The sequence below is a fragment of the Chelonia mydas genome, chromosome 7 (assembly GCF_015237465.2).
Source record: "Chelonia mydas isolate rCheMyd1 chromosome 7, rCheMyd1.pri.v2, whole genome shotgun sequence".
Taxonomy (NCBI): domain Eukaryota; kingdom Metazoa; phylum Chordata; order Testudines; family Cheloniidae; genus Chelonia; species Chelonia mydas.
The window spans coordinates 24,385,102-24,410,774 of record NC_057853.1 but is presented as its reverse complement, the minus strand read 5'-3'; the positions used below and the strand labels follow the sequence as shown (position 1 = coordinate 24,410,774).

The window sequence follows — 25,673 nt, the reverse complement described above, 5'->3', positions numbered from 1 at the left end:
TACAGAGCTTCCAGCACAGGTGCTGGAGCTAGGGGTGCTTCTGCACCCCCCCCCCCAATGCTTGAAATGATTTCCTTCATATTATTATTCCTAGGGGGATTCTCTGCCACTGCACAATACAGAATTTTGCAGCAATTAACTTGCACACAGAATTTCCTTTCCCCAATGTAAATGGTCTGCAGTGTGGCTGGCTGCCACTAGGGGCTGCTGGACCAGCAGAGCCCAGCTCTTGTATAGAAAACACTGCCTGGGGGAAGGGGTGGGAACTAAAGGGTTCCTAACAGCTGCAGTTCTCAGCATGCTCTGAGGGAAGGAGAAGGCTGCATGCAGGAAACTCCGTGCAAACCTGGGACCAAGCATCAGGCTGTTTCTCCCTCTGGATCCCTGGGTTCTGCGGGGGAAAGAGGGTGTTTTGGCTGGGGGCTCACAGCTGGGCTCTGGGGGGAGGGGGTGTGCATAGCTGGGCTTGGGGGAACCCGCGGCTGGGCTTGGGGAGGGGGGGGGAGGAGAGGAGGTTCAGGTGTATTGGCTAGGGGTGGGCCTGCAGCTGGACTCTGGGGGGAGGGATTGTGAGTGTCTGGCCCCCCTCCTGGGATTGTAGGTGGGAGAGGGGGCAGAGAAAGAGGAACTGGGTTGTCATAGGTGTTTCTTTAACTCTTGCCTCCTGGGGGTATTTTTGAATGTGTCTGTACTGTTAGGAACATACTTGCTGACAGGTATTTTGAAATATATTACCAAAATAATTGAAACGGGTGTAATTATGTAGTTTTATGTTGACAAATAAAATTTGAAGAATTTTGTGGGATTTTACAATATTGTGCACAGAATTTTAATTTTTTTGGTGCAGAACGCCCCCAGGAGTATTCATATACATGGTTTAGAGTTCAGTTCAATGGCTCTCAGCACTCCCACTATACAAATTGTTCCAGTGTCCCCCGCCTTCCAGTGTTTTTCTGTAAAATGATCATGGGTTCCTTTTGTTAAATGTCATAGATCTTCTTGTTCCGTTTTATTCAGTTCACATATGATTTTAATAATTTCAGACTTCAAATTTAAAAAGTCTCTAGGATTGATTTGGCTTAGTGCTAGTTTCTTAATTTAGAATGAAGCTCTGTCAAAGCAAGGTAGAGTTCCTTTTTTTATAGTTCACTTCTGACCACTGTAGTCTTTAAAAAAAGAGTAATATTTTTATTCATAGTCATATATTAAAATGTACTTAATGCAGAGCAATTTAACAAAATAACTCAGGTTTAACCACTTCCTCTTGATCATGACTTTAAGATTAGAAAGTTGTTTGCTATCTGAGAGATCTTAGAAACACTTTATTCTCTAGTACAGGAATTCTGTTGAGGGTAGCAATATTTCCCACTTAAGGGGAGAATAAATTAATTTTAAATCTTTGATACAATAGCATTCCACCTATGGAAATCAAGTTACGGATTGAAAGAGCTATGTGGGGAAGCTTGCCTTTGTCTAGCTACCTCGCTCACTTTCTCCGTCAAAATCAGCACACGCTACAATTGAATTTTCGTATTGCTTGCTGTTCAAATAATTTTTACCTAGTGTGTTCAGCACTAAAATTTGAACATATTTCACCCACCAGAACCCCTATCATTTTGTAGTTGCCTATAGTAAACAATAATACTAGCTCTACTCCATTCACTATCCAAGTCACCAGGAAGTAAATCATAAGAGAACACAGATGATGATAATGATAGCATTATATAATTTCTTATTTGTTCAAAGCATTATATTTATCCTAGGTATTTAGCCTTCAGAGCTCAGCCTGAGGTTTCTTCTTTTCGGTCTTTTAAAGCTATAGTTGGTCACAGTATATCGGCTCAGCCTCTTTAGGTGGAACTACAGAAAATGTATTTTTATATCTTTTGCATAAGGCCTTCTCCCTTACAGGAGCAGTACTGTAAAATACATATTTTGATCTCTTAAATCACATTTTTCCAATTAAACATTTTGAAGGTATTTCTTCATCAAATTCTCCCCCAAATCATTCTGAACCAAAATTATGTTACACAACAAACTGGTTATCTCAAGGCTATGTAGTGAATAACAATTTCTCAGGAATTAGGCCTGTGGTTGGATGTTTTATTAATGTAAACTAAAAGGACATTTGCAGTGTGGGGAAGCTCCAACTTGAGCTTAACTAATCCAGGTTCAATTTAAAAGCAAAACTCAGTCTTATCCATGTAAATGAGGGTTGCTTTTTGTTGGTAATTTTTTGATTTGACATATTTCACCTTACATTGTTGCTCATGACTGGGGATTCAATACCCGCCTCCTCTTCTCAGTGTCTAAAGCAGTGGTCCCCAACCTTTCTTGTGGGAATAGCATATTGCTATTCCCAGAAGACCGTGGTGGGTGCTGGACACCCCGCCGCCAAACTGCCGCCGAGAAGAGCCCTGAATGATTCAAACATAAACTACTGCCTTTAATTCAATGAACATGTCTCTTCCCTCCCCCCTCCAACTTTTTTGAAAAGTATTTTTAGGTCCAAAACAGACCTGCTTCTCCAAGATCAGCTGACAGAGTATCAAGAACTGCCCTTTTATGTCTTAATTACATTCCAGAAAATTTCTCCACTAGATAGTGCCACCTTGTTTTCTAATTAAGCAGCATCCCTTAAGCTTCTCTTGGGTAAGCTAAATAGAGCTCCTTCAGTCTTTCACTCCAAGTCAAGTTTTCCAATCTCATAGTCTTTCTCATTGCTCTCCTCTGAACTTTGTCTTAAATTTTTTGACATCTTTCTTGAATTGTGGACACTAGAACTGGACACAGTATTCCAGTAGCAATCATACCAGTGCCAAATACAGAGATTATTAACATCTCTACTCCTACTCGATATCCCTCTGTTTATAAATTCGAAGATACGTTAACCCTTTTGGCCACAGCATCTTGCTGGGAGCTCAGGTTATGCTAATTATCTGCCATTACCCCCCTCTCCCCCCAGGTCTTTTTCACAAGCAGTGCTTCCCAGGATAGTCTCCCATCCTATAAGGATGACTTGCATTTTTTTTTTTTTTTTTTTTTGGTATATGACTTTGCATTTGGTTATATTAAAATTCATGTTGAACCCAGCTTACCAAGTGATCCAGATAGCTGTCAGTTACCTCTTCTTTATTTTCCACGCCCCAGTCGCTGTCATCTGCATACTTTATCAATAATGTCTCTTTCTTCCTGGGCATTGATAAAAATAGTGAATAGTTACTAGGCTAGAACTTGCCATGATGTAATTTCTAATGATGTAATTTTGCCCTCTTGAATAAAATGAAGTTCTAGTAAGAAGTGCTAAATCTTATAATGGTGTAACAGTTCTATTTTACCATTGCGTGAGAATTTGGCTTCGGAAGTATAAAGCAAAGTCTAATGTTTCTTTTGTGCTTGGATCAAATATCTTCTGAGAAGTGACCTAAAACTTTTAAGTTGAAGTTGTCAAGGCTGATTCCCCACTCCGGCACTTGGAGCGCAGAAGGTGGGGTCCCGCAAGGATTCTAAAAATTAATACTGGCCACCGCAGGCTTGTATTAAACTCCCAAGGTTACAGCTTTTCTCTGACTTTTGGATGGGTAGATGCTGCCACCGCCCAAGTGCAAAAACCCCTTTGAGAACCCAGCAAGGCGCACTTAGGAAGTCCTTCCTGTGGGGTACCCTCAAGCCCTTTCACCCCACCCTCCGGGGAAGAGCTGAGAGAGAAAACAAAGGAAATCAGCTGTTGCCACCAACTAATTAAACATGTGCACAAACCTCTTAAGACACAAAATCCAAACTTGTTCTTAAAAAAGAAATAAATACATTTGAAAACTTAGGCTATTGCTAGATTTAAAAAACCCACTTACAAAAATTAAGCATCAAGAATAACCACCTTGAGGTCCAGCTTAAAGGTTACAAGCAAAACAAAAGCATTTGGGGTTAGCACAGAGGAATCTACAAGCCATAAAGAAATTAAAAAATAAAAATAAAAAAAAATGGAATCGCGTCTTCCTAGATATTTCCTGATCTACTTACGTATCTGGGGGTTTCAAGTGAGTAATTTCTAGGAATGATTCAGATGATTTTTCATATCTGGCCCCAGGCTTCTTACAACATAGTTCCAGCCCTGTCTCTGCTTCTCCCCCGAGAACAGCAGAGACAGACAAAGGGGAAGCTTTTCCCCAATTTTAAAAAGTTCTGGCCTTTTCATTGGCTCCTTTGGTTAGGTGCCCACTCCCTTCCTTTTACCTATCCAGGGAAACTTTTTAACCCTTCACAGGTAAAGAAAGTAGAGAATAACTACTAAGAGGGATTTTATAGCTAACTGGCTGGCTGGGTGTCCATAAAAGGGAGATCCCACCCCCCTTTTATTTATCACAGAAATAATGAAAAATAAATTGAGACAAGGGGATGGCCTTGAGGTTGAAGCACTAGGTCTGGGATAGAGCATTTGGAGTAATTCCTAGCTCTGGTACAGATTTTTCTCGTGTGGCCTTGGACAAATGATTGAATCTCCTTGTGCCTCAGATTCCTGTCTGTAAAACTGAGATACTTCCTTTCTCCCAACTTCTTGTCTTTTCTATTTAAATTGTGAGCCCTTTGGAAGCCCCTTTCTCTCTGTGTGTGTGTGTGTGTGTGTGTGTGTGTGTGTGTGTGTACATGCTAGGGTGACCAGACAGCAAGGGTGAAAAATCAGGACAGGAGGTGGGGGTAATAGAAGCCTATATAAGAAAAAGACCCAAAAATCGGGACTGTCCCTATAAAATCAGGACATCTGGTCACCCTAATATATACAATGCTTAGCTCAGTGGGCCCTCTGTCCCAGTTGGGGACTTGAGGATCTATTGTAATATACAAATGTGTCAAGTATCAGAGGGGTAACCATGTTAGTCTGGATCTGTAAAAGCGGCAAAGAGTCCTGGGGCACCTTAGAGACTAACAGACGTATTGGAGCATAAGCTTTTGTGGGTCAATACCCACTTCGTCGGATGCATGTAGTCGAAATTTCCAGAGGCAGGTATAAATATGCAAGCAAGAATCAGGCTAGGGATAAGGAGGTTAGTTCAATCGGGGAGAATGAGGCCCTCTTCTAGCAGCTGAGGTGAGAACACCAAAGGAGGAGAAACTGCTTTTGTAGTTGGCTAGCCATTTACAGTCTTTGTTTAATCCTGAGCTGATGGTGTCAAATGTGTTTTGCTCTCTGTGTTGCCATGGACGTTGCCTTTATAATTGTATAATTTTTTATTATTAAAGCAACTTTCTAATATTTAAACATTCTTTAGCTTTAAGTCTAAGGTCAGTTTAAATCGCTCTTATCTAAGAGAGTTTTATATAATTAGTACTACATCTAATTTGGAGCTTTTGCTGAGAACTTTTCTCTGTTATCCTCTTCCTGGGTGGAATTACACCACCTCTTCTGAGGCTGTTAATCAACTTCCATAAGCTGTTTTGTTTTCTTTGTAGTTTGTTTAGAAAGGGAGAAGTTAGAATGTGAAGCGACAAACTTTAAGAATACGCTATAAAGAAAAGGAATTGAGTTTGAAATTAATACTTGTATTGACTCTGCCTAGCATTTGTAGCAAAAGGTTAATTTCCCCAAATTCTTATGTGAGCCACAATGACAAAATTAAGGAAGAGAGATGTTTAAAAAGTAGTAATTAGTAACTATGGTGACAAATGTCTTATTGCAGCAAGTCAGTCAGCTATATATAAAGTAAAGTACTTGTAAATTAGAACTCCTCCTCTAGATCTGGCTGTCTTCAAAAATATGCCTTCTACATCAAAATTAGTGACATGGATGTTAAAGGAAGTCTGTTTTTGTAAAGTGTTCTCATATTATGTGGTAAAATGTTTTATCTTTTTGGAGGGGAGGGCAAAGTATCACACGGAACTGTTCCCTGTAATATCTGATCGGTATTTGCAATTTAATGGCCGTACCTGAATGATGCAATGGATACCTGAATTTTTTGGAGATGAATTTTACTTTCTGAACTTCTGTTTATATGCAGCACTTTAGTTTTTCCAGACAAGAGTGGTGCCTAGTTGTCTCAGCAGAGGATCTTGGGCTGAAGGTGGAGCTGGGGGCTGAACTGGACAGGGGAAGGAGCTGGGGCTAGAGGCAGAGCTGGCCTGGGGTATAGAGGCAGAGCTAGGGTGGGGGCAGAGCAGGGGCTGGAGCGGAGCTGCAGCTTTATGGCGCTCCCTTCCTGTCCCCTGTGGGGCTGGCCCAGTCCCCGCAGCGTGCCCCCCAAATGTTCCTCCATGCCCCCTAGGGGGGCATGTTCCACAGTTTGGGGACCACTGATATAGAGGAAAAATATTCATTCAGTAAGAGGGACAACATTGTTTAGCATGCTGCTGGGGAGAGAAGGACTGCCTCAGGCCATATTTTTCTCAGTGTCTCTTTAATTTTCTAACTGGATTGACAGCGATCTTATGTGCTGCCTTAATGCTGTTCAGGAATCATTCTTCCACTGTTTGGTTGCCATTTTCCGATTCTGTTGATTTTGCCTGTTTGGGTAAAGTTTACATTACCCAGCTTGATGCAATCAGTGGGTCTCAGTGGTTTCCGGAAGAGAAACTACAGTTTGAGTTTATTCTTTTGGCTAATGAGGCATTTCTGAGTTTTTCAAATTACATTTGTGACACTTATACTAATAAGCAGTCCTGCTGGCTCATGTTTAGTCTGTTAGGTGGCGATCTGTAGGGTTTGAGTATTTTCAGTCCCATTTTCCACTCATTATGGAGAAATATAAAAACAGTAAACAGCCATTACACAAAAATATTGGCTGTATACTAAGAGGTTAATAGTTTGATCACTCAGATACTCTTCTCAAATGTTTCAGGCTTAAGCATTACTTTTTTGTGTTTTGTAGCAGCAGCAGTTGGGCTCTTGATTTTAAGAGGATAGGGCTGATTTGCATAGGATGGTTTAAGTCAGGGTTCGGCAATCTTTGAGAAGTGGCTTGCCAAGTCTTCATTAATTTAAGGTTTTGCATGCCAGTAATAAACTTACAGGGCACCCCCGACGGAACCCCAGACTGGCTGTGGGCTGAGCAGTGCCGGCGGCCGGGACCCCAGCTGGCAGGGACCAGCAGACAGAACCCCAGACCGGCAGTGTGCTGAGCTGCTCAGCCCGCTGCCAGTCTGGGGTTCCGTCGGCCAGCCCCTGCCAGCCAGGTTCCCAGCCACTGGCCCCGCTCAGCCTGTTGCCGGCCCGGGATTCCGTCCATCCAGGCTGGCAGCAGGCCGGCAGCAGTTCCATCCATCCTGGCTGGCAGCTAAGTGCCCCTAAAAATCAGCTTGTGTGCCGCCTTTGGCACACGTGCCATAGGTTGCTGATCCCTGGTTTAAGTTTTCCATGTGCAATAGCAAGCAGTCTTATTTGACTTGCTAATCTAAGTTTTAATGCAGTCTCTAAATAAGAAACATATTAGACCTTTGGAGTAACCATGTCATTTTCTAAGTTTGGAGAGATGGATAATGAATTCTGCACACACTTCAGTAGAGTTGGGTTCTGTGCCAACTCTTGATAGATCAGCATGAGAGGGAGGCAGAGTTGTGGCTCCTAGGGCCAGTGATAACAAAGGGTGTGTGAGATTGCAGTCCCTTTTTAATCCGTTAGCTATAAAAGGAGCCACTGAGCTGTTCTTTACTCTGCCTGGAAATTGTGGAGTTGATTTTTGTGCACTCTTTCCCTACCCAAACCCACTTTACTTTGGCGTTCTGCATCAAGTGTTGATTCTGTGTGTCAGATTTACACAATTGTGGAAAACCTAATACTATTTAGATTAATCCTCCAAAGAGAATAGCTTTATTGTATAGCAGATGTCTAAAATCATAAGCTGAGGAAAACTGTCCTACAACAAGAGAAGGGAAATGAACAATTGCCTTTCAGGAGCCAGGTAGAGAGATTCTAACAGAATGTCAACTGACAGCAAAGTTCAGATCACCAGATGAGCAAAATGCTTTCTTATATCTCATGAATGTTCTCTTCACTTTGGATTTTTGCTAACTTACAGTGTGTTCTGATGGCAGAAGTTTCTTGACTGGACATTAGTTTAATCACTTGAGAAATTAATTCCAGACTGAGAGTTGGGAATTCTACTTCCTTTAATTCGTTCATTACAAAGTTTCAGTGTCCTATTCTCTTTTCTAGTTAGCACTTCCACAGAGTTGAAGAAACTCAAAAGCTGTGGAGATAACAAGCAATCTTTTTGTAACATTCCAAGTTGGCAGGAGTACGGTTAAGGTATTCCTGGTGGAATTCTGCACCACTGCACGTATGCAGAATTCATGTGGTGTCGTCCCCCCCCATACATACACAGATTTTGCTCTGCATAATATGGATTCTGCTAGTGAAGCACTGCACTTACATCTTTTGCCCACCAGGGGCTGCTGTGGCACAAGAAGAGAGGGCAGCCAGACGCAAAGAGGCTGCATTCCTCACAGTGGGGCCAGGTGAAGAGGCACAGGATGGACAGAGCAGGACAGGCAGGGATGCGGGGGGAGGGTGTCACAGATTGGGGTTCAGAAAAGCTAGTGGGGGGGCAAACTGGGGCATGGGCTCAGGAGCTAGTGGGGTGACAGCATTGAGCCAGGGGCTAAATGAGAGGGGGGGCTGCAGGGACACAGGGATGGGGGCAAATAGGGGTCAGCCAGGGTCTGCATGGGGGAGACTCCTCAACGTCCTAACATTCCCCATTCCCCACCCCCAAAAAATTTGTTCCATACTTTTCCCACCCAAACCCAACAACCCTCCAGGTTCACTTCCATGCTCCTTCCCTCTCCCTCAGCTTCTCCATTAGTCACGACTCCCGCAATCCTCTGCACCACTTCTGAGGGGTGAGGGAAATAGGTTTCTGTACTGTAGTTTAAAGGAATTACTGAGAGTCCTGTGTTAATGTGCTTAGTAAGGAATCTATTTGTGTGGTTAAAAAAAAACAAACAAAAAACATTTCCTGAATCTCTTTTGTGTGTGTTTGTATTGTTATAGACATTTGCTGACAGGTATTTTTAAATAAATTACCAAAATAATTGAAACTGGCATGGTTATATTGAGTTATTTTGACAAATAAAGTATCCAGAATTTTGCAGAAGTTTAAAATATTGTGTGCAAATTTTTTAATTTTTTGGTACAGAATTCCACTAGGAGTATTAAAGGCTCCTTTTCCTCAGAAGTCTCCTTGATTGAAGTCTCCTGGGTTCATCATGCATACCAAGCTTATGCTAAGCAAACCAGTTAACAGCTGCATTATTGGTTACCAAAAAAAGTGTTTTCAACTTAGTTCTTGAAAAGAAAAATGTTAGTTTTTCAAACGTACAGTTCTTTCACTCTGCTTTTTTAGAGGTAATAACATAAGCCTCTGATTCATTTTCAGTATTAGATCTGTACAGTATTAAGGCTTCTCTTAATTACTTGCTAGACTTCTAGAAAAGTACCAGTTTATACAGTGACTTAAATCCAGAAAAAGTTTCCACTGGTTGTTTAAGGTAATTCTTCAATTATACAACCTAAAAGAGTTAAGTAACCATGAGAGAGATCGAACAACAAAAAAATCATACAAACTGATGATAGTATAATTCCTGCAACTAGAAAATGATAGTTGTGTTCAGTGTTTATACCAGTCCTGGGGGTTGGGTAATAATTCCTGGAGATGGATGTGGAAAACTAAGATTTTTGATGTCATTCCCTCCCTCACATAAGGGACTAGCTATCTTTGTTTTCGGTAGTTTGTCTCCATCTGTTCGAGGACACGGTCCTGAGCAGGCTCTTGTTAGAATAAAGACAGTGGCCTTGGAGGCTTAAGAGCAAAATTGATTTGTCACATGCTTCAGTGTGCTGCTTTCCTTGCAACCTGTATGAGTTACCATTAGCTTAAAGGGCACGGCTAGACTCGAAGCTCCAAAGCGCTGCTGTGGGAGCGCTCCCGCGTCAGTGCTTTCAAGTGCGAGTGTGGTCACACGCCAGTGCTGGGAGAGAGCTCTCCCAGTGCTCCTGGTACTCCACCTCCTTGAGGGGATTAGTTTAGCTAATTAGCTGGGGCACTGTTTACACTGGTGCTTTTCAGCGCTGTAACTTGCTGCACTCAGGAGGGTGTTTTTTCACACCCCTGAGTGAGAAAGTTGCAGTGCTGTAAAGTGCCAATGTAGCCCTAGCCTAAGGTACTTGGTCCTACTTGCAACAAAATATGCCTTCTCAGTCTTCAAACACGATGACTCCAGGAAGTGCCAAACCCCATTCTGGTACCAGGGGAATTCTGCTGTCCAGCTCCATTTCACATCCTACAATGCTAGAAGTTCTTTGTAAACTACTGGGACAGCTTAGACTCAAAAGATGTACACTGTGTTGGATACTCCCTTTAGTGAATATCAATAAGTAGGTAGCCATGCAAGGGATAACGTCTCAAGGGAATCAGCCTTCCAGAAGCGTGAGAGGGCTGAGGAGCCCCAGAGCAGACTGCCTATCTGTCAAAACCCTGCAGATCTACTCCAGAAAGGCTCCACGCTTATACAAGAGGAAAGGGAGGATGAGATAGAGGCAGGGCCATCCCGAGGTGGGTGCGGGCCCCCGGGGCGGAAGTGACGGGTCAGGCCCGGAAGAGACTAATCCGCCGGCCAGTCGCACCAGCCCGCGGAGGATGGAGCGGGGCGGGTTCCAGGGCGGAAGTGATGGATTTGTCTTTTCTGGGACCGATCGTGCCGGCCAATCACACCAGCTCATGGGGCCCCCTAAAGTGCGGGGCCGAGAGCGGTCGCCCTGATCCACCCTACCCAAGGGATGGCTCTGGATAGAGGGCAGGCACTGGTAGGACTGAGCCTGCGCCTTAATCAAAGACCTGACTCTAGCACTTACGAGCAACTCTGCGCCCAGGGGAAGACAGGCAAAGAACAGAAGAAGCTTGCACTGTGCAAGCCCTAGTCTGCTGGTTCAGCCTTCATGAGGCTTGTGGAGCAATAGTAATCTGTGAAGATGCCTTTCATACCAGCAGACCAAAATAAAACCTAAAACTGCAAAAGCATAATTATAGAAAATAGTCCCGTGTTTGAGATTAATAGCTGAAAAGTATGCTCATGTGTCATGCAAACTGGTCAAATTTTATACTTGTTCAATAAATGTAGTGAAATAATTTGAGGGATATGAAAATTACATAACCAGAAATTGCTCCTGAAACCACAGCATTCTAATAATGTTTCTTCATGGAGACTAATTACTAAATACTGCAATTCAAAGCCAGGTCTGCACTAGAAACTTTTGGTATAGTAATACCTTCTTGGGGTTTGATTTTGGGGGGACACCAATTTAAAAATTGCATTTCCACTTGAAAACACCACCTTGTAACACCTAAGGTTAATATAAATGTAAATATTGGAGGGTTTTTTAGTTAAATTGTATATCTGATAACACTTTGTCATCATTCTCATGTACAGCTCTGTAAGATTAAAAATGTAAAGAATTTCATTTCAATATAAATAAGATTTTTATGGAGTAAGTTTTCTTCCCATTTTATAATCTTAAATTGTTAGTTTGTTTTGTACTTGTTTCTTTAGTTTTCTAATTGTTAATAGATTTTAGATTTTACATAGAATTTTATTCTCTTCAGAGGTTTCATACTTAGACTTTATATTTATGCCGAAATAGACAATCGACAAGTAAAGGGGCCTTATTAACATGCTTAGCATGAGAAAAAAAATCAAAAAATGTTTTGGCTAGGCTGTACTCAACATTTGAAGTTACTTGTAAATGTACTCCTAAGTCATTTATGTGCTTTTGAAAATCCCACCCTTAGGTGCCTCAATATGGCCTATCTCTAGGTCAGTATTTTTTTAAATATTTGGGAGGAGTTGAGAGCTGGTCCTCTGCAGCAATATTTCCATTCTGCATTTGGGCTTGCTTCTCTCACCTTCTTGGCCCCATATCTGTTTCCTGAGTCTTCATTTTTTCCCAAGCTTTTCTTTTTACCATCAGTGCCCTGTTGTACAACCTGGCTTATTTGTATCATAGAAACACTGATTTCTTAAGGGTTAGATGTCTTAACCACTTTAAGGGTTAGATGTGTTAACTGACATGATAGTGAATTTTAGAATAGATACTGCAAAAATGCTTGTTGCTAGTCATACTTACTTGTTTAAACACAACTAGCAACAATTGTTTGTGTCGCAGCTATGCTTGAATTTACAGTAGGGTTCGTTAACACACATTAGTGTGTGTTAAAGCACACTAAAATTCAAGTATAAACATAATGTAAAATGCGAAGTTTGCAAACAGAAGTATTTCTTATTCCTAGCTTGTGTATTAACTTGACATTCTACAGTAGAATGGAATTTGTCTGTAGCTTCCATTTAATCAAACTTTCTTCTTGCAGAAAACTTATTGCAGTGTAATTTCTTTCTTTACAGTTCTATCTTCAAGACACTAAGAGTAGTAATGGTACCTTCATAAACAGTCAGAGATTGAGTAGAGGATCTGAGGAAAGCCCACCATGTGAGATTCTGTCTGGTGACATCATCCAGTTTGGTGTAGATGTGACAGAGAACACGCGGAAAGGTAAGGGTACGGATCACCTTTTTTAAGTTTCTATTTTTAACTTCAGTTGTCAAGTATACTTATTGGGAACATTGTATTACCCAGAAAACTTCAGTGGGAAAAACAAACAAATTTAAAAGTTTTAAATAGGCTGTGGTATTGTAGGGAAATCCAGGGGTTCCTGTGTGGTTTTTACCAATGTTTTTACCCTCGAGATAGGAGAATCCCACAGTATTGTCAAACAATAGGATGAGGATGGTGCTGGTGCAGATGGTCATTTGCATAAAGTATTTCTTGATAGCATGGTCAGCAATAGTTTGAAACTGATGAGGCTCTTGCTGGCTGACTTTTTTTTTTTTTTTCCTCCCCCTGCTGCTATTGCTGCTGGGAGCACTCTGAAATTGAGAGGGAAAGGGATAAAAAGACAATGGAAAGCTAGAGATATGCTGCTGCTAACTGAGGGACTGTTAAATTAAAAAGAAATGCTTCATCCTCCAACTCGAACTCGCACTCTCCTATAAGCATGCATACTCGAGAAAGTCCTGTAATAAGATAAAAGCTGCATCTCTGGGTTAATTGTTAGGGGCTAGGGACAGCTGGTCTTTCTTCTGCATTTATGTACAGTTTGGCTAATTTTTCTAATAGTGATTGTCATTTCTTGTTCTTTGTTAGGCTTATTCTATGCCAGGGGTGGGCAAACTTTTTGGCCCGAGGGCCACATCTGGGTATGGAAATTGTATGGTGGGCCATGAATGCTCACGAAATTGGGGGTTGTGGTGTGGGAGGGGGTGAGGGCTCCGGCTTGGGGTACGGGCTCTAGGGTGGGGCCAGAAATGAGGAGATTCAGGGTGCGGGAGGGGGCTCTGGACTGGGGCAGGGTGTTGGGGTACAGGGGATGAAGGCTCTGGCTGGGGGTACGGGCTCTGGGGTAGGGCTGGAGATGAGGGGTCGGGGGTGCAGAAGGGTGCTCCGGGCTGGGACCAAGGGGTTCGGAGGGGGATCGGGGCTGGGGCAGGGGGTTGGGACGCAGGAGGGGGTCGGGGTGCAAGCTCCAGGTGGCACTTACCTCAAGCAGCTCCCAGAAGCAGCGACATGTCCCCCCTCCAGCTCCTACACGAAGGCGCAGCCAGGTGGCTTGGCGCGCTTCCCCCTCAGCAGGCGCTGCCCCTGCAGTTCCCATTGGCTGTGGTTCCAATGGGAGCTGTGGGGGCAGCACGCCAAGCCTTCTGGCTGCCACTATGCATAGGAGCTGGAGGCGGGACATGCCACTGCTTCCGGAAGCCGTGTGGAGCCACAGCACGCATGGAGTGGGGCAAGGCCCCAGCTGGAGCGCCAGAACAGGGCAAGCCCCAGACCTTGCTTCCTGGAGGGAGCTCAAGGGCCAGATTAAAACATATGAAGGGCCGGATGTGGCCCCAGGCCATAGTTTGCCCACCCCTGTTCTATGCATGAGCTTATAATAGGCTTATAATACATAGCCTCAGAAATTTCTTAAGAAAATGAGTGCCTGTTAGGTGATTCACACATCAGAATTCTTGGAAAGAATCCTGCATGAATTATTTATTCAGCAACACAAAGTTTGGCAAGAGAATGTAAGTGCCTCAATGGAAGCATAAAGTTAGTCTCTACTGTTGTACCAGAATTCTTCACTTTCTTTATAAAGATGATATTCAAAAACCTTATATTAGGAAGAAGAGAGTATTAAGATAAATTGATAGTTGAGGGAAACTACTGGATTAACTGCAGATGAGATAGTATCTTACTCAGTAGTATCCCTGAATAGCAGAAATTTTAAAGGTCATAAGGTGAATAGGATGATATTATGAATTCATGCTGCTGTTTAGTGTTTTTTGTTCTTTTCTCCTATATGTTTGTAAGTGTGTGTCTCTAGCCTTGCAGTTTATATTGGGCACTAAAATATGAAGACTAAACTTTAATAGGGAATTAAGGAATACGTTAAGTAATTGGGGAGTAATTCATCAAGGCATCAGAAGGGTCTTATAGGGCTGTAAATTACCTTCAGAATAGGCTGGGAGTAAAGGTCATCCAAATGAACTCTGCTTTTTACTTCCATTCCAAACGTTCCTACTATATATATCTCTTGAGTTTCTTTCTGAACTAAACATTTTTAAGTTTTTTTGTATTAAAAGAAAAAAAGTAGAATGACGTTTAAGCACCATTTTGCTGAATTGAATAATTTTATCTAATAACTTACCCAACTTAAAATTTCATCAAGTGTCCTTCAGTCCTCTGCAAACTTGATTTTGATGAGGAATCAGTGTTGTGGGTAAAAAATGAAGCAACATTTATGCATTACAGACTTGCCTGGGAATTATTTTAAAATGCCATTAGATCTACAATCAATGAATGCCATATATAGTGCATTCCAGGAATATGTAGAATGCACTGTGCCATGGAGCAGGGGTCTCCAAACTTTTTGAATCGCGCACCCCCAGGGCCAGCTCTGGGGAAGCAGAAAAAAAAAATGCTGCTACCGGTGTGCCGCCGAAGACGGAGCAGGGAGAGCCGAGCTGCTGCCGAAGAATCAAAGGTCCAGGAGTCCTGCTGCCACTGTGCCGGCGGCGCTCCTCCTGCTGCGCACCCCCATGGCTAGTCTTGCGCACTCCCTGGGGTGCGCACACCCCACTTTGGAGACCACTGCCATAGAGTACACTCGACTGCAAATAAACTTGGGAATGTTCTATTTTTGCCAAAAATTGCTGCTTACACTAAAAGAGCGGGTGCTAGAGTTTGGAGTATCTGGGTCCAATCAAAAGGCCGTGTGAGCTAGTTGAAGAGAACACTTTGAACTTTCATGTTGTGAAAAGAAAGGTGAGTCTCAGAGACTTGTGTCAATATCTACAATTAAGACAAATTCTGTAAAATCTTCTGGAGAATGCACTAAGGAGATGTGTTCCAAGTATGGCAAGAGTAAGTATTTTCATGGTTTTAAGTTCTTCCTTCAAAATACCACAGTATCTTAGACCAGGGGTCGGCAACTTATGGCATGCTTGCAAAAGACAGCGCTCGAGCCGATTTTTTTTTAATGGCACGCTGCTGCCTGCCGGGTCCCAGCCGCCGGCCCCGCTCAGCCCGCTGTCGAACCCAGGCCGGCCGCGGGCTGAGCGGGGCCAGTGGCTGGGACCCCGGCAGGCAGGAGCATGCCATTAAAAATCCTGCCCGCCCCGGCCCTCTCTTCTCCGCCCCCCCACGGGGGCAGGGTGAAGAAGCTTGGTCCTGCCGGCTGCTGCTGCAGGGCAAGCAAGCTCCCTGCTCCCCCGCCGTGCTGGGTTCCTGCCCCTCCTCCTCTCCCTCCCTGCTGCCGATCAGCTGATGGCCCTTGCGAGGGAGGGGGAGAAACCAAGCCGCAGCACGCTCGCTGCTCTGGGGAGGAGGCGGAGAAGAGGTGGGGAAGGCGGGGTGGAATCAGGGCATATCCCCTCCAGCCCCCTGCTGTGAGCTTCTCTGGGCAGGGGGCTGGGAGCACCCCCATGACCCTAGCCCATGCCCCCAGCCCTGACCCCCTGCACCACCCTCACACACTCCCAGCCCTCTGCCCTGACCCCTGCATCCCCTCACGACCCCAGCCCTGACTCCAGCACCCCCCCACGCATACCCAGCCCCCCATGTCCTGACTCTTGCACCTCCCACCCCCACCCTGAGCACCAAACGGGAGCTCCTGCACAGACACCCCAATTCCCACCTGCACCCTTGCACCAAATGGGAGTGGTCCAGGTAAGCACTCCACACCCAAATCTCCTGCCCCAACCCTGAGCTCCCTCCCTCATTCTCGCTCCTGACCAGACCCTAAACCCCAACCCCCAGCCTACTCCTTCACCCCCAGCCTTGTGCTCAGTGCAGAGAGAGAGGAAGAGAATGGGCTAGAGCCAGGGAGAAGGTAGTTACCCACTCTATGTGGGCAGGGCTGGGATCCCAGACTGGCAGCGGGCTGAGTGGGGCTGGCAGCTGGGACTCTGGCTGGCAGGAGCTGGCGGACGGAACCCTAGACCGGCAGTGGGCTGAGTGGCAGTGGGCTGAGCCGCTCAGCCCACTGCTGGTCTGGGGTCCCAGCCGCCGACCCCGCTCAGCTCGCTGCCAGTCTGCGGTTCTGGCCGCCAACCCCTTGCCAGCCGGGGTCCCGGCTGCAGGTCCCACTCAGCCTTCTGCTGGCCTCGGTGAATGGAACCCCAGGCTGGCAGCGGGCTGAGCGGGCCGGCAGCGTAAGATCAGCATTTTAATTTAATTTTAAATGAATCTTCTTAAACATTTTGAAAGACTTGTTTACTTTACATACAATAGTTTAGTTCTATATTATATAGACCCATAGAGTGAGACGTTCTAAAAAACGTTAACATGTATTACTGGCGCGCAAAACCTTAAAGTGAATAAATGAAGACTCGACACAGCACTTCTGAAAGGTTGCTGACCCCTGTCTTAGACTATATTGCAATCCAGTCACTTCACAAATTTCATTTTGGTAAACCTAAGCTGTTTGAAAGATGGGTTGTTTGAAGGAAAGTTATTTAAAAGCTTATTAACGCATACATTCTTTTATTCATTTACAATGACCAGTATATGAGGGGAGAAATTGGCATTCAGAACAGATGTCTGTCATTAATTTGATTAACTTCCCATTTAAAATTGGGGCTGAAAACTTAACCCTGTCTTAGGCCTTAAGAAATATTTTTAAGTCAAGTGAAAAATACATACATAGACGCAGTTGTAAATTGACAAGTTAAGTGTTTATGCTAACGTTTTTAAAGGAACACTGTCACTTGAATTTTTGAAATTGATGTATTAAACATTTTTATATTATACCCTTTATATAATGTGCTCTGAAATTTTTTATCTTTTAAAATGCAGTAATTTTTTTTGCTGATATTCATGCTACTTTCCAGTAAGGAGGAGACTGGGTCAGCCAATGATATCACAAAATGTGGTCCCTGCCCCCATTCATTGACTTGGAGAGTGAGGAAGGGTAGGGTTCCCCTGCTGCCTTCCCGTCTCCTGTTCATCCCTAGCTTTATGCAGAAGTCCACAATAAGGAGACTCTGAACATAGAAACCCCACCCATTGCATTGTTGTTACTAATGAACATCCTCATGTAGTTCCAGGGGAAGAATGTACACATGAGGTACCTTCAAAGCATGAATGAGAGTGACATCGTCATGCCAGTGCACATGAGAGGAGCTACAGCTGAACAGCAGCATAATGAACTGACTATACAGAAAACACAAAGGGCTATTAAAATGCACATAGTAAACAAATGGAAACAATACTTTCTTTTGTTCATTTCTTGTAGTTTACTATAATATTATTCATAATAATAGGAAAAATGCAGACAAAAATGCCATATACAAATAGCGACACTCCTTTAAAACTAAATTCCATTCTGATATTTATATAGCATCTTATACAGACACTAGTCATCTTCGCCTTCTGAAAAACATTTGCATGCTGATAATGTAGTGATTGTACAGGCAAAGAGTAGTAGTTGTGCTTTTGAAAACCCTTGGATATATATAGATATCATCATTATAACCCATTTTTATTGTAAAGGCTATTTTGTTTGAGTAACCAGTTTTCCCAATAGAGAAGAATTCCACTTTGGTCTGGTTCATCCAAATAATTGCACATGTAAAAAGGTAATATTGCCCCTATTGGGTTGTAGTATAAGCATTCATTCCTCAAATTCCTAGTGTTGAGCTAGAATCCCTGACATAGGCCAGAGATGAGTTCGTCCAAACTTTTTTTTTTTCCTAGGTTATGTTATGTATTGGTGAGCACCTAGGCCTATTCACTTTTTCCCTACTTAGTGCATGTTTTCTCTGTTCCTCACCATCAACATTTCTCTGCATGTTGCTTTTAGTGATGGCTTGCTTTCTGTTATAGCGATTATTTATATTCTTCTTAGAGTAGTGTCCCTATGGGTGCTCCACTTTAGGTGTCTGTGTGCCCCTGCACCTCTAATCGGAGGTTTTTGGTAGCAGTGTCCCTTTGAGCCTGCGCATGTGCTCTCCCTCCCTCATGGTCTGCCTCGAGGCTATTTAGCACTGCACGGGCAAACGCCCCCTCTTCCTTCTCTACCGCCTTTGACCACCCACTTCAGCCTGGGACTTTAATCTAGTTCTCAGGGCTTGGACTAAACCTCCCTCCAAGTCCAGGGCAACTTGTACTCTCTTACTCCCGTCCATGATGACAGCATTTGTAATTGCCATCACCTCAGCTAGGCACAAAGGAGAAATAGCGGCCCCCATCATTCATGGTCTTTGTCTTAAAAATAAATAAATAAATAAAAAATAATAAATAATAAAAAAATAAAAAAAAAATATCGCCCCTTTGTCTCCTCCTCTAAGGCCATATCCCAAGTGTCTCCCTACTTTTTCTGCACTTTCCATATGAATCAACAGATCCATCTCCCTGTTTTTTCCCAAAATCACATTGTGACAACTGAGAGACAATTGTGCATATGCTAGATATTAGAAGGACATTAGTATTCTACTTGGACAGGACTAAAGACTGCAGGAAATCCCCTAAACTCTTCCTTTCATCCACAGAAAGATCCAAAAGCTCTGTGATATTTCCTCAAAGACTATCCAAATGGGTCTCTAGTTGCATTAATCACTTAGCAAGGGCGCATCTTGCTTCCATCCATACGCACTCCATGAGATCAGTTCCTACCTCAATTATATTCCATAGGGATACCCCTATCTCCCCAATCTATAGAGCAATGATTGGGGCCTCTGTCCATACTTTCACAGAACATTATGCGATCACTGAAGATTCTGATAGAGGGGACACCTGTTGCAATTTGCTATCTCAAGCTTTCCCATCCTTGGTTCATGTGAGCATGTCCAGTATGAGCCAAGCAGCGCACTCAGGACTGTGCCTGTCTGTAACATGGGGAGAGCATGCTCCAGTCAGGGTTGCTGGGCCTGCGATCACAGAGGGGGGAAAGAGGGAAGGGCAGCAATGAGCACCCTGGGTTCCAGACAGTGCCACTGGGCCTGATCCCTGCGCCCGGGGGCGGGGGGGGGGAGGGAATTAGGGGAGGTGCTGCTGGGCTCGATTGGTGGGTGGGGTGATACTTCAGGGCCCGATCCTGTGCACCGCCCCATTTTTGCACCTCTGCTGGCTCTGTGCCCTGCATGGCTGCCCCACTCGCCCCGCTCTAGCTATGGCCCTGAGCTACAAAACACAAAAATTTATTATGCTTCACCTTTAAGTTTGATCATTCATTCATTCACTGAGTAACTGAATGGAATGTTATGTGGCTATCTGTTTTTCTTTTTTGAACATGAATTGTGCAATTACATCTTCATTTTATACAGAGACATTTCAAAATCATTATTCTGCACCTGAGGAACTAGCAAATAAGTTACAAAACAAGTTAAGCAGCACTAGTTACCCTTTACTTCCACTTTCAGTGATTGTCAGAATAATGACCTAAACCTTTGATTGGTGAGCTTGTTTTATTGAAACTTGGCAAAGTTGCTGTTTCATGTATTTGGGTACCTGTTTTTGTATTTCTCCTGTGCTTTGAATGCTGTGCCACCATTTGTTTATAGACTAGACTCTACCTTCTTCTGTATACTTCTCATTTGGTAGTCTGTGAGAGTAGCTGGCTAATCAGATGGTTCAAGGCTTGACACCCTCTGCTGCTGCCACCATCCCACTGCTACTGTTTAGAACATAAGAATGGCCATACTGGCTCAGACAAATGGTTGTCTAGCCCAGTATCCTGTCTTCTGACAGCGGCCAGTGCTGGATGTTTCAGAGGGAATGAACAGACCAGGGTAATTTTGAATAATCCATTCCCTGTCTTCCAGTCCTGGCTTCTATCAGTCAGAGGTTTGGGGACATCCAAAGCATGGGGTTACGTCTCTGACCATCTTGGCTAATAGCAATTGATAGACCTATCCTCCATGAACTTATCCAATTCTTTTGGCCTTCACAACATCCCCATGCAACGAGTTCCATAGGTTGACTGTGCTTTGTGTGAAGAAGTATTTCCTTAAGTTTGCTTTAAACCTGCTGCCAGTTAATTTCGTTGGGTGACCCATAGTTCTTGTGTTATGTAAAGGGCTAAATAACCCTTTCTTATTCACTTTCTCCATACCATTCATGGTTTTATAGACCTCTATTTTATCGCCCCTTTGTCTTCTCTTTTCTAAGATGAACAGTCCCAGTCTTTTTAACCTTTTTTTGTATGAAGGTTGTTCCATACCATTAATCATTTTTGTTGCCCTTCTCTGTACCTCTTTCACTTCTAATATATCTCTTTTGAGATGGGGTGACCATAACATGCGGTATTCAAGGTATAGGTGTTCCATGGATTTACATAGTGCCATTATGATATTTTCTGTCTTATATCTATTTCTTTCCTAATGATTCCAAACATTAGCTTTTTTTGACTGCCACTGCACATTGAGTGGGTGTTTTCAGAGAACTATCCACGATGACTTGAAGTTCTTTCTTGAGTTGTAACAGCTAATTTAGACCGTATAATTGGGTTTGTCAGGGTGGATTTGATTTAAATCAAATGGATTTAAATCGTGATTTAGATCACTAGTCAGGAAGTCTCGATTTAATAATGGATTTCTACATAAAAGTGTATTCTTGTTGGTTGTTATAACCTTAATTCATATTCTTCGCAACTTGGAGATAGAGGTAGGTTTCATTTTTAGAAGGTACACAATATAAATTTATTAAGTGATTTATTTTGAAAACGTTTCAGATTAATTTTACAGCTATATCAGAAAATGAATGATTGGTTATTTCATTTACCAAAGGTAATTGAAGCAGATATTTATGAAGTCATTGGGAGGTGAACTATCTCCAATTCAACAGGTTAATCATTAATATTTGGAGCATTTTCTTGCCATGCTGTATTAGGAGGAGAACATCACCAGACAGAAATTTAAATTGTTTTATTAAACTAAAACAACAACATTATGTATTCTGGATTTTCTTCTTCAGTAGCAAACATATAATTTTTTAACAAAACAAGCATATGAATTTTTTAATTTAGTTAAACGTTCAAGTTGTTTAAAATCAGGTTTGTTTTTGTTAAAATTGTTTTTAACTAAAATAGTTTAATTTTTTTTTTTTTTAATTTCAATTGTCAGCCGAGGTTAACATGAAAAACTTAAACTATTGGCTTCTGCAGCTAACTCAGTCATCTTCACCTTCATTTTCCTGTTTGTTCATAATCTGGAAAAGAAAAACGAGCTTTCCTGCTTTTTGAGGTCCCAAACAATTTCTCAATTTGGAATGAATTAGTCCAAAGTAAGAAAATATTTTTTCTACACTGGCTGAAGAAGCTACTGCTGTTTAAAAGTGAGATTATCACTTCAACAGTCTCTGAATCCATAGAGTAACAACTATATTTTTTGCTCAAACATGAGAATTCAGGAATAGTCCAGAAGGAAGACAGGCAGTCCTTAAGAAAGAAGTATGAAATAATTTTTTTTACCAACCTGAAGGTCCTGCATGTTCAGAAATGTTCCTTTCATCATCTTCAACGCAGCTTCCTCCTGAGAAGGAACACTTCTCATGATGTTGTTTCATTCTGGCAACCAGGCCTTGCATTTCTTTGTTGCACTGTTTGCATTTTGCACGCATGCCTGTCTTACCTACAGGTAGAGGAACTTCATTAAAATATTCCCAAACTGGGTCTCTCTTACAGACCGCTTCCATTATAGGTTTTCCCTTCTAGTGAGAGAATGGTATGATAGATCTCAAATCAATGAAGGCTACACTCAAAAAGACCTCAAGACTTCTGGAATATGCTGCTCAGACAGTTTCACTTTTGTTTCCACTACCTGTCCCTCCTTTCTCACATTTATCTCCTGACCTTCTTCTTCTTCTTCTTCTTCTTGTCCAGATCTATTCCGCCCCCAACAGTCTTCTGTTCACTGAACTTTTTGAAACTTTGCACTTTTAGAGAGAGGTAGGGGATTGACCGTGTACACAGATTTGCAGAGGGAAAATAGGGTTGAGGTCTGTTATTTCTCACCTCTCTATATATGATATTATTTATTTATTTTTATTTATTTAAAAACATTTTTGCTGTTAACAAGCATGTTATCTCTGGAGACACAAATCCACAGTTTGAGAACTGCAAAACTAAGCTTCTCTGATAGTATCTTCTAGACTGAGCACTGAGTCCCATTGGGTAGATAGAAAGATTAACCTAAATAATCTATACAGAAGCCCATGGAACCCCACAAAATGGGGTCCCTAATCCATGAACTACTGGAACTCATTTACAAAACTTTTTGTGAACATTACATGGAAAATATTGTCTCATACTATAGAATTATACTTTATAATCCCTATTCCATGACGAGATATCTTTGAGCTATAATGCATCTTAATTAAAACTATCTTTAGATAGGTATTTTCCTCAAAAAGCGTTTTATCAAAAAAATCTGACTTAAATAAAAAAATCCAATTTTTTTTTTAAATCATTGATTTTTATCCACTCTGGTTTATATTTTCCAATGTACATTACTTTGCGCTCATCTGCCATTTTGTTGCCCAGTCACACAGTTTAGTGAGATCCCTTTGTAACTCTTTGCATTCAGCTTGGAACTTAACTATCTTGGGTTTTCATATCCTCTGTAAGTTTTGCCACTTCACTGTGCACACCCTTTTCCAGCTGAATATGCTGAACAGCACATATAGATTCTTGGGGGGGCCCTACTGTTTATCTCTCCATTGTGAAAACGGACCATTTATTCCTACTCTTTGTTTCCTATCTTTTAACCAGTTACTGATCCATGAGAGGACTTTCCCTCTTATCCCACGACTTCTTAGCTTCCTTGATGGGCTCTGGTGAGGGACCTTGTCGAAGGTTTTCTGAAAGTCCAAATACTCTATATTGACTGGATTTCCCTAGTCCACATGCTTATTGACGCCCTCAATGATTCTAATAGGTTTGTTAGGCATGGTTTCCCATTACAAGAGTAGAGGTGATTTTTCCCCCAACATATCATGTTTATCTGTCTGATAATTCTGGTCTTTAGTATAGTTTCAGTTAATTTGCCTGGTACTGATGTTAGGCTTCCCAGCCTGTAGTTACCAGGATTGTGTCTGGAGTCTTCTTTTTTTAAAAGTCGATGTTACAGTAGTTATCCGCCAGTCATCTGAAACAGAGGCTTATGTAAGGAAGAGGTTACATATCACAATTAGTAGTTATGCAATTTGATATTTGAATTCTTTCAGAACTCTTGAGTGAATACCATGTGGTCCTGGTGACTTATTCTGTTTAATTTATCAATTTGTTCCAAAATCTCCTCTACTGACACCTCAATCTGGGACAGTTTAGATTTGTCACCTAAAAAGAATGGCTTGGGTTTGGAGACCTCTCCAACAATCTCTGCAGTGAAGACTGATGCAAAGAATTCATTTAGGTACTCTGCAATGTCTTTGTCTTCCTTGAGTTCTCCTTTTGCAACTTGATTTTGCGAGCCAGAGATTGCATCTCCATCATACTTCTAAAGCAGTAATGTACTCCTCTTATTAAGCATGCCCTCTTCCCCTAGCCCATCCCTGGTCTCTCAGACCTCTAAACACAACAGGATATAGAGGGAACAGAAATCTACTTTTCTGGACTTATCTCTAAAGCAAATTATTTCCTTCCTGTCCATCTAGTATCCATTAGATACCACTAATGCCAAGCCCTGGGATTGACTTTGCCGTTACTTGAGCTTTCCAGACTTCTCTTCCAGTCATTCTGAATTGAAAGAAAGAAACAGAAAGTCTAAGATGGGTGACTTGAAAGCACTTGCTTCCGATTCAGGGTCCTACAACTTTCTGCAGTCATTGTCGGATTAGAGGACCCTCCTCAAAAAGATTTTCATTCAAATGGTGGTCTTTCTTTGGAAAAAAAATTTATCTTCTTATACATCCTGCAGTAGAATGATTCCTTAGTTTATTTGGTAAAATCCACATTCCAAATTCTTGGCCACCTCCTAATTTCTCAAGTCAGGTCTACATTATAAACTCACATCAGTATAACTGCCGCTTAGAGGTGTGAAAAATCCACACCCCTGAGCACCATAGTTGTACCAATCTAACCCCCAGTGTAGCCAGCATGGCCTCCCATTGGCATAGTTACGGCCTCTCATGGAGGTGGATTAACTACACCCATGGGAGAAGCTCACTTGTTGGTACAGTAGCATCTTCACTGAAGTGTCACAGCAGCACAGCATTTTAAGTGTAGACCTGCCTTTAGAATCTGTGTAAACTCCCAAAGGGCTATCTGGGAACATTACCTGAAGGTAAGGTCTCTGCAGTCTCTAGTTTCAAATGTGGTCAGTGTTTCCCCTTGAAAGCAATACTTCCTAAATATGTACTTGACAGATTTATTTCTGTGCTGAGAAAGGCATTTGACTACTCCTCCCCTATAGTTGAATATATCTATGCATTCTTTTTGTGATTAGTGCTTTAGAAAGAGTGGGGTTTAAATTCCCAAGACTATTCCCTGCTCTTTCGGTGAGTCCAAAGCCAAGGAATTGCAGACCTGGACAAATGTCTTCTGGTGACATGACATATCTCATGAAGATAACTGAACTCTTGCCCAGTCTTCTCTGACAAATAAATGTAAACATTTTTCAGGTGGCTCTTAATGAGGACAGATGCTAAAGACAAGAAAATACTTCTCTAAACATTCGTATCTTGGAACTTGATAGACCAAGGAAGAATTAACTCTCTTGTTGGGTTACCTCTCCCTTAGTTCCAGCTTCCATTGGATAGCTGTCTTAATGTTGTTCTGAAACATTTGTTCCCCTCTGTTCAAATCCAGGTTCACCATATCTCTGAAATTATCATAGAATATCAGGATTGGAAGGGACCTCAGGAGGTCATCTAGTCCAACCCCCTGCTCAAAGCAGGACCAATCCCAGTTTTTGCCCCAAATCCCTAAATGGCCCCCTCAAGGATTGAACTCTCAACCGTGGGTTTAGCAGGCCAATGATCAAACCACTGAGCTATCCCTCCCCCCTTTAAGCCTTCAAAGTTAATAAGTGTTGATATTTATAATTTGTGTTTTTTAGGTGAGTGATTTTGTGCTTAGTTGACCTATCCTGTGCTTATTCATAATTAGTTTATTATAAGAAAATGTCTCGAACAGTCCATACCTTCCCATCCCTATTAC

The 25,673-nt window shown here is 42.4% G+C and overlaps 1 protein-coding gene across 32 annotated transcripts in view; it reads left to right on the top strand.

Moving 5' to 3' along the window:
- LOC102929319 (sarcolemma associated protein) overlaps positions 1 to 25,673 on the top strand; it is a 165,186-nt gene that overhangs the window by 57,226 nt on the left and 82,287 nt on the right. For 17 of the 32 annotated variants that reach the window (XM_037905697.2, XM_043550386.1, XM_037905704.2 and 14 more), the window contains exon 3: positions 12,385 to 12,532. In XM_037905697.2, coding sequence (XP_037761625.1) covers positions 12,385 to 12,532 — 148 coding nt within the window. Of the gene's footprint in view, positions 1 to 12,384; positions 12,539 to 25,673 lie in introns of all 32 variants that reach the window. The other 15 variants (XM_037905695.2, XM_037905691.2, XM_037905707.2 and 12 more) reach the window with 1 other exon arrangement.